The 17,190-nt window shown below is 50.0% G+C and overlaps 1 protein-coding gene across 1 annotated transcript in view; it reads left to right on the top strand.

Moving 5' to 3' along the window:
* Window positions 1–283: 283 nt before the first annotated feature.
* The window catches only part of LOC309582356 (acid-sensing ion channel 2), a gene marked incomplete at its 5' end in the record, with an annotated part of 377,429 nt that continues 360,522 nt past the window's right edge, over window positions 284–17,190 (top strand). The window contains one exon of the mRNA XM_082297460.1: window positions 284–847. Within this exon, the coding sequence (XP_082153586.1) occupies window positions 284–847 (564 nt within the window). The remainder of the gene's footprint in view (window positions 848–17,190) is intronic.

Here is a 17,190-nt window from a genome sequence, read left to right on the forward strand (position 1 = left end):
CATCTCTTCCACATCACCTTGGTGTCTCCCTAAATAAAAACCAGCCCTCCTTATCGCACCGAGGAAATCAAGAGCGAGAGTTTGAATGGATTTTATATAAATATTTACCCCGACGAAGCTACTGCTGAGCTCGTGGGATAAATTCGCAGCAGCTGGTCTCACTCTGCTTCCCTCACCCTCCCCTAAAAGGGTTTAATTACTTTAGGGAGGAGAGGGGAGAGATCCAGATCCCAGTTCTGGCTCCAGACTGACCCCAAAAGCAGGACCAGGATTTAACTGAACCATGGATCTGAAGGACAGCACCAGCGAGGGCAGCATGGGCAGCCTGCAGCCTTCCAGCATCCAGATTTTTGCCAACACCACTACACTCCACGGGATCCGTCATGTCTTCGTCTACGGGCCGGTGACCATCCGGCGCCTGCTCTGGACCTTGGCCTTTGTGGGCTCACTGGGTCTCCTCCTGGTGGAGAGCTCGGACAGGGTGGCTTTTTACTTCTCCTACCAGCATGTGACCAAAGTGGACGAGGTGGTGGCGAACAGCCTGGTGTTTCCCGCTGTCACCATCTGTAACCTCAACGAGTTCCGCTTCTCCCGGCTCACCACCAACGACCTGTACCACGCTGGGGAGCTCCTGGCTCTGCTGGACGTCAACCTGCAGATCCCCAACCCTCACCTGGCTGACCCCACTGTCTTAGCCATCCTCCAAGAAAAGGCCAACTTTAAGCAGTATAAACCCAAAGTTTTCAGCATGCAGGAGTTCCTGGCACGCGTTGGCCACGACCTGAAGGATATGATGCTGTACTGCAAGTTCAGAGGCCAGGAGTGCAACCACAAGGACTTCAAAACTGTGAGTATGAGCAGACGCTCTGCTTTTCTCTTCTCTGGGCATGTGGACTGTGGTGCTGCAGGACCAGGACAGCCCTGGTGGTCACTGGCCAAGCTGCGTGGGCCCGGTGTGAAAGGGCAGTGGCTGCCGGGCTCTGGCATGGCAGAGGAGGAGCAGGAGGAAGCCTGTTGAGCTGAAGTTTGTTTGTTGGAGTCCTAACGGGTTTTGTGGAGCCAGACCGGCAAGGGGCTTGTAGCAGGTCCAGCCTCCATCCTGCATAAGGCCCACGGCTCCCAGGTGGCTGCTCAGAGTCAGATGGGTCCTGCTGAGCATCACAGGGGGCCTGGGGGTCTCGTGCCATGGCCAGTGGATGTCAGCCAGCTGAGGGAAGCAGAGAGGGCTGGACAGAGCCAGCAGGAAGGGCAGGTGCTCGGGGCTGGTCTGAGCAGGGTCCAGCTGTATTTCTCCAGGTATTTGCAGCTTTGCTGGAATTGCAGAAGGGAAATTTTTTCTGCTTGTTCCTGGCGTTCGTGGCTCATAAATCCTGGTTTGCTGTGGAGTGTGGGCAGCAGCTGGGTACCTGCCTGGTGCTGTGTTGGAGGAAAGGGGGGAAAAGAAAAGGAGAGGAAAAGCAACAAGGCTGAGCTCTGATCACGGTCTGCTCTGAGATGGAGTGAGCTGGGTACTTGAGCATCCTGAGGGAAGCAGCTGCTGCTCAGTTTCCAGCTTCTGGCTGGCACCCTGATGGCAGTGCAGGCTGTCCTGGATGCTGTGGTGCTAAATGTGTCAGCGTAAAATAAAAACAACGAGGACGTTGTCTGGATGAAGCGATGCTCCTGTGTGCTGCTGGGGCAGGGAAGGGGGCTGGGCAAGGGGCTGCAGAGGTGGCTGAGCCCCATCCTGGCCGAGCTGAGGGTGCTGGGGTCTGGGCTAAGTCCCACTGTGCTCTCAGGGCATGCTGGGCAGTGCCTTGGCTCTGTGATCCTGGAGTCAGGAATGGTACAGGTTTCAGGTGGTTGTTTCTTGGGAGTGCTGCTGCTTGTTCTGCTCAGGTGTGTCCTGTGGAGAGCAGGTCCTGGGCAGGGTTTGCGATCACCTGGTTCATCAGCAGGATCGTTGTCTGCCTTTGGGAGAAGGGAATATTTTCTGTCTCTGCTGCTTTAGATCTCCCAGCAAATGCGTCCAACTGTCTCCAGCTCCAAAGTCATTGCCATCCCCTGGACTGTGCTCTCTTTAAACCTCGGAGCAGGAACATAGAATTTTATGCCTCATTTATTGCCTGTGCATAACTCTGATGCTGAGCCTATTTCAAACTGGATATCCAGGCAAACCATTCCCTTGTTTCCACTCCCTGGGCAGGTCTGAGCAGGGGTTGGGTCATCCAAGTTGTAGGAAAGCATCAACCAAGTCCCACGGAGAGGAGCTTGCTAAAGAAAAGCTGTGTGTGAGCAAGTCTGGAGAATGGGGTAAAAAAGGAGAAACAGATGGAAAAGTCCAGGGGACAGAAGAGTTGGGGAGTGAGGTCAGGTCCCAGGAGGATGGACAGACCTCCCTTGACTGTAGCAAAGTGTGGGGAGGAGGAGGTATTCTGCCTGTGGACTTGCCAAGAATGAATTAAGAACCAGCCAAAAGCAAAAACCTCAAAGCCAGGGAGCAACCAGCACTTTCAAAGCACTTGCAGGGCTTACAAAAGGACTTTAAAAAGTAGGTGTTCTTAGGGAAGACAGGAGCTCTTGGCATCTCCCCTGGGACCCAGCAGGGTGTCACCCTGGCTATTGAGTTTTTGAGGTAATTGCTTCTGAAACAATGATTTTAATTTTTTTTTTCCCATGGGGGATACTGTAGTTTCCAGAAAGACAAACATTCCCTGTCTGCCAAATAAATGCTCTGCTAAAACAGATCAGGGCCAGCTAGAAAGAGACAGGATATTATGGACTGACAGCGCTTGTCCACGTGAGAGATTGAGTGCAATACTTCAGCCCATTCTGCAAAGCAGCTCCTACCTGAGCCAGAAGACAACATCGTCTCTCTCAGAGGCAGGGCTTCAGTCTCACTGACTCCAGGTAATCCCCCAGGTTATGGAAATCCAGGAAGCAGCACTCAACAGGGACACAACAACCCTGTTTTCCTTCCAGATTTTACCTCTTGGAGATAAAAGGCAGCAAAAAGTGTCTTTTTGAAGGATGAGTAGGTGTTTCCACAGGGAGAATGCTGTAAAGGTCTGTGAGCTGCCTCCAGGCTGAATCAGAACCTCATGTCCTGGATGAATTTTGCATTTAATCACCACCAACCTGTTGCAGCTGCACACGGGCTCAGTGACAGCACATCCATCCTGCTGCAGCGCCCGCTGGAGAAGAGCCATCACTGAAGCCTGATTTGTTTCTGAAGGGAAACAGGGTGTAAATCCCAGGGCAGTTCTGAAATACGTCAGCAGGGTGAAGAACTACGAGGTTTTTATATACGCTCCCCAAATCCTGGCAGCTGGCAGCAGAGGCAGCGGGAGCTTTGCAGCAGGGGGCTGCGCCAAGCAGAACTCGGCACTAAGGTGCTGCTGGAGGAGTCAGGGCTGTGCTGCCTCTGGTCAGCTCTGCCTCCTGCTGCAGGGGGCTGTTGTGTGCAGCGTGTCCCTCAGTAAAGCCCACAGTGCTGCTGCTGCTGCACGAAGAGCAGGAGCTGCAATGGCAGCGTCTTGGCACTTTGAAAATGTGACTTTACCGTCTTCCTTCTGCACTGCCCTGTTTAAATCCTCTGCCACTGCTTTATTAACAGGATTTGAGCTGTGCTTTCCCTACACTTCCTGTTCCTTCTCCCCCCACTGCCTCTCAGGTAACATCTCCCGTATGAAGGGCAGCCACAGGAGTGAGTCTCCACAGCTTTTCTGCAGAGATACCCCAGAGGGAACAGCCAGGTCTCAGCAGGATGTGCTGATCCTGTGCTGGATTGCCACGCACAGAACAGCAGAGAAGACAATGCAGAGCTCTGCTGTAGGCAAAGCAGTGAAGGGGAGAAAATTGGCAGAACATCCTTTAGCAAAGCCATTCCCTTGGAGAACTTGGAGGAGGAAAGCCTGATAAGAGCAGCAGCCAAGGAAATCCCCTCCTTGTTTTCTGCATTGCTCCCCCCAGGAGGTCCTGGTTGAAAATGACCTCACAGATGGCATTTCCTGGAGGAGCTGTGCTCCTGCTGCTTGATGTGACATCAAGGTCCTCCCATCCCACTGCTGCTGAGCCTGGCAAAGCTTGGGCTCATCAGCCCTCGCCACACCACTGTGATGTTCTGGGAGTCCCTGTGTGTGTGTGGAGCCTCTTTCCTGGGGCTGCTGGTGTGGCTCGTGGTCCTTCAGTGTTCCAGCCTGGGATGAGCTGGGCAGTGGCAGGGGAGCCTTGCAGGAGGATTTCATGTGTGGCCAGAAAATGGGGGGGCAACAGGGAGAAAACCTCTGAAAACCCTTTCAGCCCATGGGGCAAACACAGAGTGAGGGATGGGATGGGATGGCCTGGGAGTGGATACTGGGAATGCGAACAGCAGGGGGATGGGATCCCGCAGTCCCCCCTTGCTGAGAAATGCTCTCCAGCAGCACAGCCCGGCCCGGCACAGCCCGGCCACGGCTCTGGGGATCTCTCCGGGTGCCTGTTCTGCGTGGCTGGGCTGGGAACGCGCTCCTCAGTCGGGTCGTTTGCCAAGTGCAGTGTTGGGCTGTGCTTCCTCACACATCCAATCATTCCAGCTAACACAAACTTTTCCCTTGTGCCTGCTGTGCCTCATCAGGTGTCTATTTATTGCCAGTGGCCGTGACAATTGAAGGATAGAACTCATTTATTTTCAATACACATTCTTCTGACAGACAGGGTCCACATAATGGAGCATATCTCATGTGAATATTGCTATTTTAAGACAGGAGTTTCTGTCAATCTATCTGGCTTTCTCTATACATATTTTCCCTGCCATTCTTTCTACTGTATCTATCAGGCCAATGTCTAGTGAATAGTTTTGGCTTTTTAGACTAACTAATCCATTCTCATTTCCTGTTATACAACTTCCACTTTCTTCAAGAAAAAAAGTCAGGATACTGCATACTTGATTCAGAAAAAACATTACTTTTCTATTTAACAATTTTTTTTGAGAATCATGATTTTTTCCAAAGTTTGCTCCAGAATCTGAGATGCCATAATGAGATGTGCAATAATGAGGTGTGCAATTCAGTGATAACTTTTACACAAGCAGGCTGTTCTTCCAGTAGGAAATCAGGTCTCTGTGCAGCCTTCCCAGTCTGCACTGGAAAATCTCAATTTTTCAGGTGCTGTTGAGGGTCTGGGTGTGGGCACAGGCACAGAGGGAGTGCAGGGTTATCATTTTGCTGCTGGTGGCATCTTGTTGGGTGCCTAAAAGGAGGTGGATTGCTCCCGGCTCAGGTATCTGGCAAATCCTGCCCTTGGGAAATGCAGACCCTCATTCCACCCAGTGCTCTTCTGGATTAAATTTCTCTGTTCCGTAAGGATTTATGGGTGTGGCAGTTCCCTGTGACACTGATGGGGTTTGTATTTCCTTTATTTATTAAAAACTTGTAGGATAATGCTTTAAATTTTGCAGGAAGTTCCATGGGTGGATTCCAGTTGGGATCAATGCTCATGAAAAACCATTCCTGGGTTGGAATGGTTAATAGAGTTAAAATCTAATGAAGGCTGTTGAACTTCAGTGAGGCCTTTCCATGGCAAACCTGGTTTAAAATGCTTTAATACTGGATGTATGAACACTGGGTGAAACAACTCCAAAGGAGAGAAACTGCAGAAATGGGTTGTAGGTTGTTAACTTGGGACATTGGCGCTCCGCATTTGGGACACTGACCTGATTGCAGACCTGACCAGAACAGTGACAAAGTCCCCCTTAGTGATCTTTGAAAAGGGTTGTGTTTGGATGTGATTTGAGCTGTTTCTTAGCCAGGCATGCTGCCCTCCCTCACTCGGGCTTTGGGATGGGGAGTAACTTAAACAAGTGGGAAATGTCAGGAACAGGCACAGGCAAAGTGCCAGAGCCAGCTGGAGAGCAGAGGGGATGAGTGAGGAGGGACACGAGGCACAGGGAGGGCCCTGGAAGAGGAGGAAGGACAAAGAATTTGTGTGTGTAAGAGCCAGCTGTGGGCTCAGCCTTCCCTCGCTGGAGCAGCTGGCACTTGGTTTGGAGGAGAGCAAGAACCACTCCTCACTCCTGACTGATTCCCATTCATCAGAGTTATTCATCAGGAGGCCAAGTGAGAGCTCCTCTGTCCTCCACAGCCCACCTGGCCAGGGATTTGCACTCCAAACAGCAGCTGGAGCTGGAGCAAATCTGCCCTTGGGATGGGGAAGAACTGCTGAGCAAGGGTGGTGTCACTGGAGTTCCAAGGATAGAGGAGATGTTTGAGGGCTGCCAGGCTTTATCAGAATTGTCTTGGGAATTGCGTGAGGCTTTTCATAGTGTTGGAAATACCTCTGAGTGCAGCTTCTTGTGCCTCAGCTCCTCTTTCCCAGACAGGCACTGAGAACTGAAGTGCCCAAAGCTGTGGAGAGCCAAGGTTGTCACCAACAGAGAACAAATGTGATCAATGTCTGCCAGCTGCCATGTACGGTGCCTCCTTCACCCCTGGCTCTCCGTGACTAACACGGTTCCTGTCACAGGGGCTCCCTCACAACTGGCCCTGGATGAGTTCTCCTGGGGCAGTTTTCTGTCTGCAGTGGGTGGAGGGTGAAACCACAGGGATCTTTCAGATGTACTTGTGCCCTCTCTACAGCAATCAGACTTCATCTAGTCATGCCCAAAGCTAGAAGTAAAGGCCAGGAAAGACAAGGAATATATAAAAAACCCAGCCTGGTTTCCAGCTGGAGAGGTAAAGTAGAACAACACAGCTTGTCCTGACCTTCTTCCATACTCCCCGTGCAAGTGTCCCTTGGAATCTTCTTGGCAGGTAATAAACAACCTCCCAGATGTCCCCTCTTGAGGAATCTTTGTGCTTGTCTGACCGAGTGCAGTGATGCCCTGTGAAAAATCATGGTGTGGCTGTTGTGGGTTTAATCTAAACCCTCCCTGAGAGGTTCTGACTACCATGTCCATGATCCCTGCAGACAGAAATGGGTAAAAATCTAAACCAGTGGTCATGAAGTGAAACAGGAGAAATTTCCACCTGATTAAAGAAGAAAACAGGTCTGATTTCAGTGAGGGTCTCTGGCCTCTTGTGGTCCCTTCCAAGATGAATTATGATTCTATAACAAAAAGCAGGTGCAGACCTGCTGAGTCTTAAATCCTTTTGCTATTTTTGGAGCACCTAATTTTTTATAGAAACATAGAACCCTGGAATGGTTTGGGTGGGAAGGGACCCTAAAGCCCATCCAGTCCCACCCCCTGCCCTGGCAGGGACACCTCCCACTGTCCCAGGCTGCTCAAGCCCCATCCAGCCTGACCTGGGACACTGTCAGGGATGCAGGGGCAGCCCCAGCTGCTCTGGGCACCCTGTGCCAGGGCCTGCCCACCCTCTGAGGGAAGCATGTTCTCCTAATACCTCATCCAAACCTATTCTCTTTCAGTTTAAAGCCATTCCCCCTCATCCTGTCCCTACAGGTCCTTGTCCAAAGTCTCTCTCCATCTCTTTTGGACCCCTTTGGGCACTGGAAGGGGCTCTAAAGGAGCTCAGTCTCCCTGGAGCTTCTCTTCTCCAGGCTGAACAGCCTTGCAGGACCTTGCACTTGGCCTTGATGGACTTCGTAAGGGTCACGCATTCCCACCTCTCCAGCCTGTCCAGGTCCCTCTGGATCCCATCCCTTCCCTCCAGAGTGTCACACAGTTTGGTGTCATCAAGCTTGCTGAGGGTGCCCTCGATCCCATTGTTCATGTCACCAGCAGAGATGGAAGCCACCGCTCTACCCTGAGGAGCTCTGCCTGTCTCTGAGCCGCTCTCGTGCTCAGCTCACCCTCAGCCTTCCAGAGAAATGAAAGCCACTTTGGGAAGATGATCCCCTTCCTCTCTGTGAACTCTGTGCATGAGTTCAAGTTTGCATTATTGACCTAAGGACAACAATTGCCCTAAAATGCAGAGTTGCTGACAGCTCCGTCTGCACTGAGCATCGAGCCATTCACAGCTCTGATTCCATAATGAGTCCGCCACAGTTTCTCTGAGCAAACCCCTGTCTTTTCCCATTTCCTGAAACTATCCCTGTTTGCTTTAGAAGCAGACAGTGGAGATTCCCTGAAAAAAAACCCCTCAAATCCATCACTCAGCTCCTGCTGACAGAAAATGTGCCTGGCAGCTCCCGAGGAGCGGCAGGACGGGGAGGTCACACGAGGCATCTCCATCTCCTCTGGCAGGGTCTGGAATCCCTCCTGTGCCTTCCCAAAGGCATTTGTCACAGGGATTTCTGCCCGGAGTGCCAGCCAGGCTCAGGTCGGCCATGCAGCAGAGTTCTGCATCCATTGGCGTGGTCAGGGTGAGGGCAATCAAGGTGATAAGGTATTGTGATAAAGTGGGCATGAGCAGGGTGTCAGGTGATTGTGCTGCTGCCACAGCTACACCAGCTCTATATGGGACTCAAAAATAAAAAAAGCCTTCTTCCTGCTGGGCTGATGAGACCCTGCAGTGTTCCACAGGAACAGCTCTTTGGGAAAACAGACCCATGGAAAACTTCCCTGCTTACAAAGTGATCACAGCTGTCAGAGCTGGGAGTTGGGAGGACTCAGATCTTCCTGAGGGAGGAAATCATGGTCTGTGGCTAAATTAGAAGGTTGTGAAACTCTATTTTGTCACCAGCATCTGCTGAGAGGTCGTGACGAAAAGCCTTAGATAGATTGACTTTATTGAGGGATGAGTGCAATTGAATGGTCCTCTAGAAGCTTGTTGGGACTTCCCGACCTGTGGAAATCCACGAGGAAACCTCTCAGGCACCAGAAGCTCAACAAGCTAAGAGGGAAAATGAGGTAGATGAGGTGGTCATGTCTGACTCTGTCTGCCATGGATTAATGTACTCAACCTGCACGAGGAAAACAAAATTGCCCGTGGAGGTAAAAGAGACTGCGAGTCATTCCAGCAGATTGACACCAGGGTGCTCTGGGCCACCAAGAACCAATTTCCACCCAGCCATGAATATTTACAACCAAGCACATGCCATTACTTGAAGAAAAGCTGAATTGTTTTGATCATTTGTTGCTGTTGTGCCATGGAAGGAAGGATTTAGCCTGTGTGTTAGGGCAAGGAGCGTGAAGTGAAGGAGTGAAGAGTAATGGAAAATGCCCATGTATTTGCTCAGGGAGAGACGGATGGAAGGAGGTTTAATCTGCTCTTGGATTCCACAGAGGAACCCATCCAAGGCAACAGGGCCATCAGGGATTTTCATGTGCAAGAGGAGCTGCTCAGTTGTCTGCTCCTGTCAGAAGAGCCAGTTCTGTTCTGTGATTTCCTCAGAGATTGAAATATGAAAAGAAAATCAGAAGTGAAAAAGTCTGAGTCAAATTCCGTCTCCTCCTCAGGTGCTCCCCACATCGCTCTGACCTTGCACGAGAAGGGGATTCCAGGTTCTTGGCTCATGCCAGGTCTGTAGGCTTCCCTTTCAGTCAGTCCAAAGGTTGTCCAGATCTCACTTCCAGTGTGAGTTTCTTGGGAATTGGAGTTTTTCCTGAGGGAAACCAATAGTTCTGAGTCTGTCCTCCCTGCCTATATGAAAAAAAATCCCAAACCAAAACCCTAAACCCCCAAACCAAACCACTGGAGGTCCAAAAATTTTAGAAATTTTAGTGGGACCAAGTTTTAGCTTCTCTATAAAATGGAGTTTTCATGATGCTGTTTCAATGGTGATGAAGACTGATCTATAAAACTAATATGAAGATGGGCATGAAATTAAAATAAATTAAAATTAAAAGTTATTAAAACTTATTTTGCTTTTTTAAAGGTTTTGTCATTATTGGAAGAAAATCAAAGCAACCCATTTAAACATTTTTTGGTTTCTTGTTCCATCCGTATTTTCCAGGCTCTCTGAAATCCCGTGCTCGTGCAGCAGAGGAGTTGAGCAAGGACTTCCCTTTATGAAAGGGGCTGAATCCTGTAACAGTGGTTCAAACTGTTGGTTCACCTGAAGGTTTGAGGGACATTAATCTTAGGTCATCTTTTATTTATTCTTAGAAGAGAATAAATAAAGCCCAGCAAATGCTCTCTGGGGATTCAGCTGTGTTACTGTGAGAGGGGCAATTGAAGGGCTCCGTGACAGGAGATTTCTCCCAGGTCAGGAACAAATGATGAGCTGGAGCTCTGGAACAGCAGCAGGAGAGGACAGGCCAGGATAGGACAGGCCAGGATTCACGGGGGCTTCCTCAATGACAGCCCAGCAAACATCGCTGCAGTTGCCATAGGCAGGACTAAATTAATTGCAGAGGAGAGTTAGTGAGCAGTGGGAGGAATTAACAGAAGCTTAACCCCTCATTATCTAAGCTTGCACCACCACACTCCACTGCTCCCTGGCACTGAAATGGACGGTGAATGCTGAGACATCCAGGAAAGTCTCTCCATCCCTTCCAGTGCCTCCTGCAAGCCTTTGGAAGAGCAGCTCGTGGCTCTGTCACGTGTGAAGTGGTGTCAGCAGAGCTGTGAACTCCTCAACAGTTCTCCAGTGATGGAGGAACCTGTAAAAGCTGAACCAGGATGTCAGAGAGGCACCAGTTTGACCTTGAATGGGGGATGGAATTACAGTTTGGGAGATGGGAGGGACTCAGCCATCTGGAATGGGATGGTTTAGCTGAAGGGGACCTTGGATGGGAGCTGACACTCACCACCAAATTTCTTGTTGTTTCTGTGAACATGTGAACCAGAATTCTGCTCAGAACTGCAGTTTCTGTTCATCATACTGGTATTTTTCTCTGTACTGGTAGGATTAGGGTTAGGGTTGGGGATCAGGATCTCACTAAACATAACAAGTTGTGTCCTCTTCTGCTCAGGAGCTGCTGGTGGGGTACAGCAGTCACACAATCCTGATATATCCATTTTTATTTTGAAGCATTTACTGTTTGGGGATTCTTCCTTTTTTTTTTTTTTTGCTTTTTTTGTTTTACTGAAAAGAGGCAAGTTTTCCTAAAAGGCTTTGTGAAAACTGCTGCTGTGGTCATTTCTCAAACAACGTTCCCATCTAAACCAATCTTTATGTAAAAGATGGGAACAGTTTCCATGGATAGCATGATGAAGGTTGTGGAGATCATGCTGGGGAGAAGGAGCTGCTGTGCTGGATGTTAAGATTGATCTTTGTTGATTGAGCTGCATTTTTCATCCTCCACCCCGGCCTTGGATCCTGCAGCCACCACCCCTCCTACAGATGCTGCAGGATCACTCTAAATGGCCATTAACTAATGCCAAATGATGATGGAGCATCTCCTGAAAACACGTGTGACACCCACGAGTAAGGAATGGATTTGTTTCTGTCAGGGATGACAGGGGTTTGCAGCTGAACTAACGCTGCTGCTCCACCTGGAATTCCAAGGACCGGCACGGAGAGAGGAGGTGCCGGGGTGTACGTTGCAGTCAGGATGAGCTGTGGGAGGAGACAAGTTCCAGGCTGCCAAAGCAGTCCCGTGTCTGTGGAACCCCAGTGGAGTTTGCCTCCTAAAGACATTAATGAGGGTGAGATCCCTCTGTCAGCCCCTACAGCTGCATCCATCCCTGCAACAATCATTCTCTCCTCATTATCTCTTGGTAGAACAAAAACACCCTCAGAGGTCAGTCTTATGATGTCTCTGTACCTCTGCATCTGTCCAGGGAAAAGAGGGAAAGGATTTTTCTATGGTATTTGTGCACGATACCAGAAAAATGTGCAAGTGTCTCCTGGGATGAGATTTCCCATGTGAAAAATGAAAGCTTTTAGTCTTAAAGCATTTCTCTTTTCCATGAAATTAATTAAAATAAAAATCTCACTGCAAAATAAAACATTGAAACCCTGGGATGCCTCATTAAATGGATGATCTGGTTCAGAATTAAGTGATGCAGAGCTGTGGAACTTTCCACCAGGTGCAGCCTCTACACCTTGCACTTGTAGGTCAGGTGCACCCAGACTCTATTTTTTAGGGGTTTTGAGGCAAACCCTGGTGTCATCTGAGGTCAGTGAGGGGGAACCCTGAGTTGTATATTCATGTCTGGCTTTCCATGAATAGGGGGATTTAATTTAGTGCTATCAAACAAGTCCTCTCTTTCAATGGGCAGTCAGGGCAAGATGCTTCTGACAGCCCAACCTCTGAGATTTCTGGAGATGGTTTTAGGCTTATTTCCTGATAAGAGAAGGTTTCAGCAATTTTCCTCCATTTGAAAGAACAGGAGAAGTCTCAAAACCACTTGATTTCTACAAGTTTCACAAAAGCTGGCAGCTGGGAAAGACTGAAACTGGAGCCCAGGGAGGAAAAGCAGGGTCAGCGCTTGTGTTTGCCATTGTGTCTGACAGGGAGCAGCTGGCCAACAAACACATGTGCCCCACTTTCTCCAGGAGCAGCCTGGCAATAATGAGACAGCTCACACTGCCCTGGCAGCACAGACAGCACAAGTGAGACCAAACCAGGGTGCAGAGAGCTGTGCTCCCCGTGGGACACGGGAAACCATCCCAGGGGAGGTGGGTGTGTGAAGGCGGCTCCTGGGTGTGCAGGTCAGCTCCTCCTGGTTTGTTCTGATGGTGCTCTGGAGGTCCTAAGGAACCTGGGACAGAGCAGGGAGAGGTTAGAAGACAAACCCCTCAGGAACACAAGCTTCATTCGTTCTTTTGTTTCAAATTCTGAGTAATTCCCAGCACTGGGAGCAGGCCCACGGTGCTGCAGGACTCGGAATGCATGGAGTGACCTCAACTTTGCATCCTACTCCTCAGGTCCCGGGTGGCAAATCCTGCCCAGCTCAGAGCCTCCACAACCCACGATCCAAGGCTCTCACTCCATGCTTTGGATTGGCAGTAAAACTGTCGGCTCCTCGGGGCAAGGGCTGTTTTCTTGGTTTATGTTTGCTATTAAACATTTATTATTAAAATTGATTAAACTTTAACTAAGGAAGGGGAATTGCTTTAACCTGCTGCAGAGAATGACATGGGCTGTGATTTTGTGCAGACATGAGAAAATCCATCATTGCTGTTTGGAAGGATTTGAAACCAAACAGATTTTTCTACAAATGTCTTCACTCAAAAAGCATTTTGAAAGCCTTTCTTCCTGCATTTGCAAATCAGGTACAGAGAGTACCTGAGCACCCCCAGCTGCTCCCAGCTCTGCAAACCCCAGATAGCTTCTGCAAGTGCCTGCAGGCTGAACAGCATCCTGAGGGAAAGCGTCCACCTCCCTTCCACTTTGGAATGTTGTGAAATGTTGACGCGTATTTCTGAGCCTAAATCACTCCTCCACTGGGTGTGCCCGTGGCTGTTTGTTGGAACAATTAACTGCAGCATATTTTCCTCCCGTGTTTCAAACCCCTCCAACACCGGGAGTTAAAGCACAGCTAGCACAGGTAAATTCATGTGACAAACTGTTTCTGGAGATCAAGCAAGGACAGCTCAGTCACCAGGGGCAGGGAAATATGTGCATTTATTTTGTTGTAAATCAGACAGTCCCCATTTGCAAAGTAACATTGAAACCTGGGGAGAGCTGTCAGTTGTTAACACAGTTATTGTGAGCCCTTTGTGTATTCTGGTCTTCCCATGTTTGTTTGTTTTTTTTTTTGTCAGGAGGAGAAATAAGAGTCTGAGTCAAGTATGTTCTTGTAATCACACTTGTCTTTCAAAAAAGACACACTTTCATAAACCCAACAGAACCAGAAACCAGCATTGTGGTTTAAGTGCTGAGAAACCCTTTGGTTCACCCCTGCTCTGAGCTGAGCCCAAGCAGCTCCATCTCCCTGCAGTGCTTCTCACTTGGAATAATTCCTCTTCTCTTTCAGTCCGGGCACATCCAGGTGTGAGATATTCCAGCTTTCTGGTGTGCACCAGGGTTCTCCCATGGTCTCATCCCTGTGGTGTTTGTCAGTCAAGGTGTGGGCACCTGACTGTTAAAGGTGGTGATGATTCAAAGGTGCAAATGATGAGTTTGTGTCACTTACTGCACAGTGGTGCAGTAAACCCCAGTTTTAGGCATATGATCCTTGCTACTCACAGGGAATCTCACATTCCTGAAATACTGAGGGGAAGACATAAAACAGGATCAAGTAGCTCCAGGGGAGGTTTAGATTGGATATTAAGGAAAATTGGGGAAAATTTCTTCACAGAAAATGTTGTCAAGCATTGGATCTGAGGCAGGGCAGGGCACTCACCAACCATCCCTGAAGTGTTCAAAAAGTTATGGATGTGGCACTTGAGGACAGGGTTAACAGTGACCATGACGGTGGTGCTTTGGGTTGGACTTGGTGATCTCGGAGGTGTTTTCTAACCTTAACAGTTCCCTGGTTCTGAGGTCCAGCTGGGCATCCCCAGAGCAGAGGTTTGGTGTCCTGCTCCTGAGCTGAGTGTCCAGAAACTGGGGGTTGGTTTCCGCTCTCCCAGTGTGGGCTTGGAGAGGGAGGAAGGGCCGGGGGAAGGGGAATGGTTGGGAGCAGTGCCTGGGCTGGTGGGACTGGGGAGGAGATGCAGGGAGGCAAAGGGGAGCAGCAGAGGATATTCCTAAGGGGCTACACTGGCATGTCCAGCCCATTCCTTGCAGGCACCAGGAGTGGCTGAGGGAGCTGGAAAGGGGCTCAGCCTGGAGCAAAGGAGGCTCAGGGGGGACCTTGTGGCTCTGCACAAGTCCCTGACAGGAGGGGGCAGCCGGGGGGGTCGGGCTCTGCTGGCAGGGAACAGGGACAGGAGGAGAGGGAACGGCCTCAGGCTGGGCCAGGGGAGGCTCAGGGTGGACAGCAGCAGGAATTTCCCCATGGAAAGGGTGCTCAGGCCTTGGCAGGGGCTGCCCAGGGAGGTTTGGAGTCCCTGGAGGTGTCCAGGGAAGGGCTGGAGGTGGCACTCAGTGCTCTGGGCTGGGGACAGGGCGGGCATCGGGCACAGGGTGGTCTCGATGATCCTGGAGGGATTTTCCAACCTCAGTGATTCTGGGACTCTATGACTGCAGGAAGTAATGCTTCTCTCTATTCTTTCTCCACATTTTTCATGCCAAGCTGACATAAAAAAATACTTTAATGCTGAATTTCATACCTTTCCTCTCTCCCTTACTAGTAGCACCGAATTATTTCCCTATTCCTTTAAAATTCTGAGGTTTAGCAAGCACATAAACGACACTTAAATCCCAGCCCTAACTGTAAAGCAAATATTCCTTTTCCTCTCAGGGAACCATTCCTTTGACTTGTTATTTTGAGCTCTATCGTGGTTGTTGCTGTGCAAAGGCAACTTTGTGGAAAAGAAGGTTAAGTGCTAAGGTTAAAACAGGTTCAAGTATAATCCAGAGTGCCCTTGGCAAAGACAGAAGGGTTTTAGTGGGTCTCATTTATCATTGCCTGACTGCTTAAAGTGCTTGAGTGACTCATTATTGGTTTTATATGCCTTTAGAAGAGCTGCAAAAGAGCCAGTGAGAAAAGTATCACTGTTTTCCTCTTTTAACCCCCACTCAACAGGGAACAATAATATTTAAGACTTCAGAGTGTAAAAGATTTCCTCTTCAGAAACCAAATTCCCCAGCATGAGCCACGTGGAGCAGCTTGGGCTCAGCTCCAGAGGGGAGGTTTCTGTTGGTGTGGAGTTACATCCGTGGCAGAAGTTTAGAGCTGAGAGCTGGGAGCTGCACCTGCCAGCTGGGCTTCCCAGGCCTTCCTGAAACCACTGCCTGACCTTCAGCCTTTTCTCCTCATCCATTCTGCCAAAGCTTTGTCCCCCTCCCGCAGGGGCCGTGGGCTCTGCAATGGAGGGAACGGTTGCGCCATCCCTGGAAAGCAGGGAGGTACTGGAACAGTTTTCCCAGAGCAGCTGTGGCTGCCCCTGGATCCCTGGAAGTGCCCAAGGCCGGATTGGATGGGACTTGGAGCAACCTGGGATAGTGGAAGGCATCCCTGCCCATGGCAGGAGGGGGATGGGATGAGCTTTAAAGTCCCTTCCAGCTCAAACCATGCCGTGATTCTGCGATCATGGAACACTAGAAAGAACATTTTGAAGAGCAGAGATCTGAAACATCAGTGAGTGAAGACCTGCTCCGTGCTGCATCCCTGCCTGTTTGTTCTGCACACGGATCCCGGGGTATCCAGGCAGTGCTCCCAGTGCTCCGCACCCGGGCATTTGTGTGCAGCTGTGTCAATCACCAGCATGACGTGGCAGAGGTCCTGACTAGTGGGGCTTTTAATGAAGTGGCTGCTTTAACTCGCAGTGCCTTGCCAAGGCTCTTTACAAAGCTCTTCTGGGGCTCAGGAGGTGTTAGTGCCACTGGAAAAGGCATCGGTTTCATCCCAAAGCAGCTAAATCCAGCCTGGAACAGGTACAGAGCAAGACTGGGAGGAGGATTAAGGAAAAGAGGCACCTGTTCTAGGAGGGGAGATCAGGAGAATTGAGCTTGTTTAAGTGAGCCAGGCAAAGGCTGTGTGAAGGACTGGGATAACTCTGGAGCAATCCATCAAGGGGATGAGGACTGAGGGGGAAATGGAGCTATTTCAGCCAAACCATGGTGCTGGCTTTGGAGCAAATGGTACAAATTGGCCATGGAAAACTCGATGCTGGAAGTTAGAAAGGTTTTTTTATTGTTATTATTTCTTGAAGAGATGAAATCCTGAAGTAATAGGGGTAAAGACCCCAGCAGGGTTTTAAGCAGGATCATCCCTCGGAGGTGGGATTGTGTGAGGTGGCTGCCAGGAACAGGAGGCTGCATTCAAGGACCTCTCCAAGTCCATGGACTGAACCCTGTCCTGGACTGAAGGAATGGGTTGGCTGTACACCTGTGTCGTGGGAGTCAGGCACCTCTCACCCGCGTTCAGCAGCGTGGTGGGGTGCCTGGGAAACCTGGAAAATCACAGCCATGTCCTGGAAAGCTCTTTCCCCTCAGTTCCTGGGGTCATACAGTGTCAATTCTGTGTTTCTTGATCCTGGGAAGACTTTAATACCCAGCTTGTCAGTTCTGGGAATTTGATTAACTCAGCCCCTATGTCTGCATGGAGACAGGAATATTGAGTCCAGCGGGGTATAAATCCTGTGGGTGCTTAACCCTGTCCAGGGCTGCGTGAAGATCCCACATGGAGGCTGCAGCAGCTTCCCTTGAGGGTGTTCACATTGTCTGCAGTGAGAATCTGCCCGAAACATGCGTGCAAGACACCCCAGCTGCAGACACTCCCTGCTCTGAACCCCCCAAAATTACAAGTTAACGTTATTGTTGAGAACACCCATGAGTGTTACTGAATTTCTCCCCTGCAAGGGAGGGTAAGAACACCCTGGGATCCTGTT

The sequence above is a fragment of the Coloeus monedula genome (assembly GCF_965178545.1).
Source record: "Coloeus monedula genome assembly, chromosome: 26".
NCBI classification, from domain to species: Eukaryota; Metazoa; Chordata; class Aves; order Passeriformes; family Corvidae; genus Coloeus; species Coloeus monedula.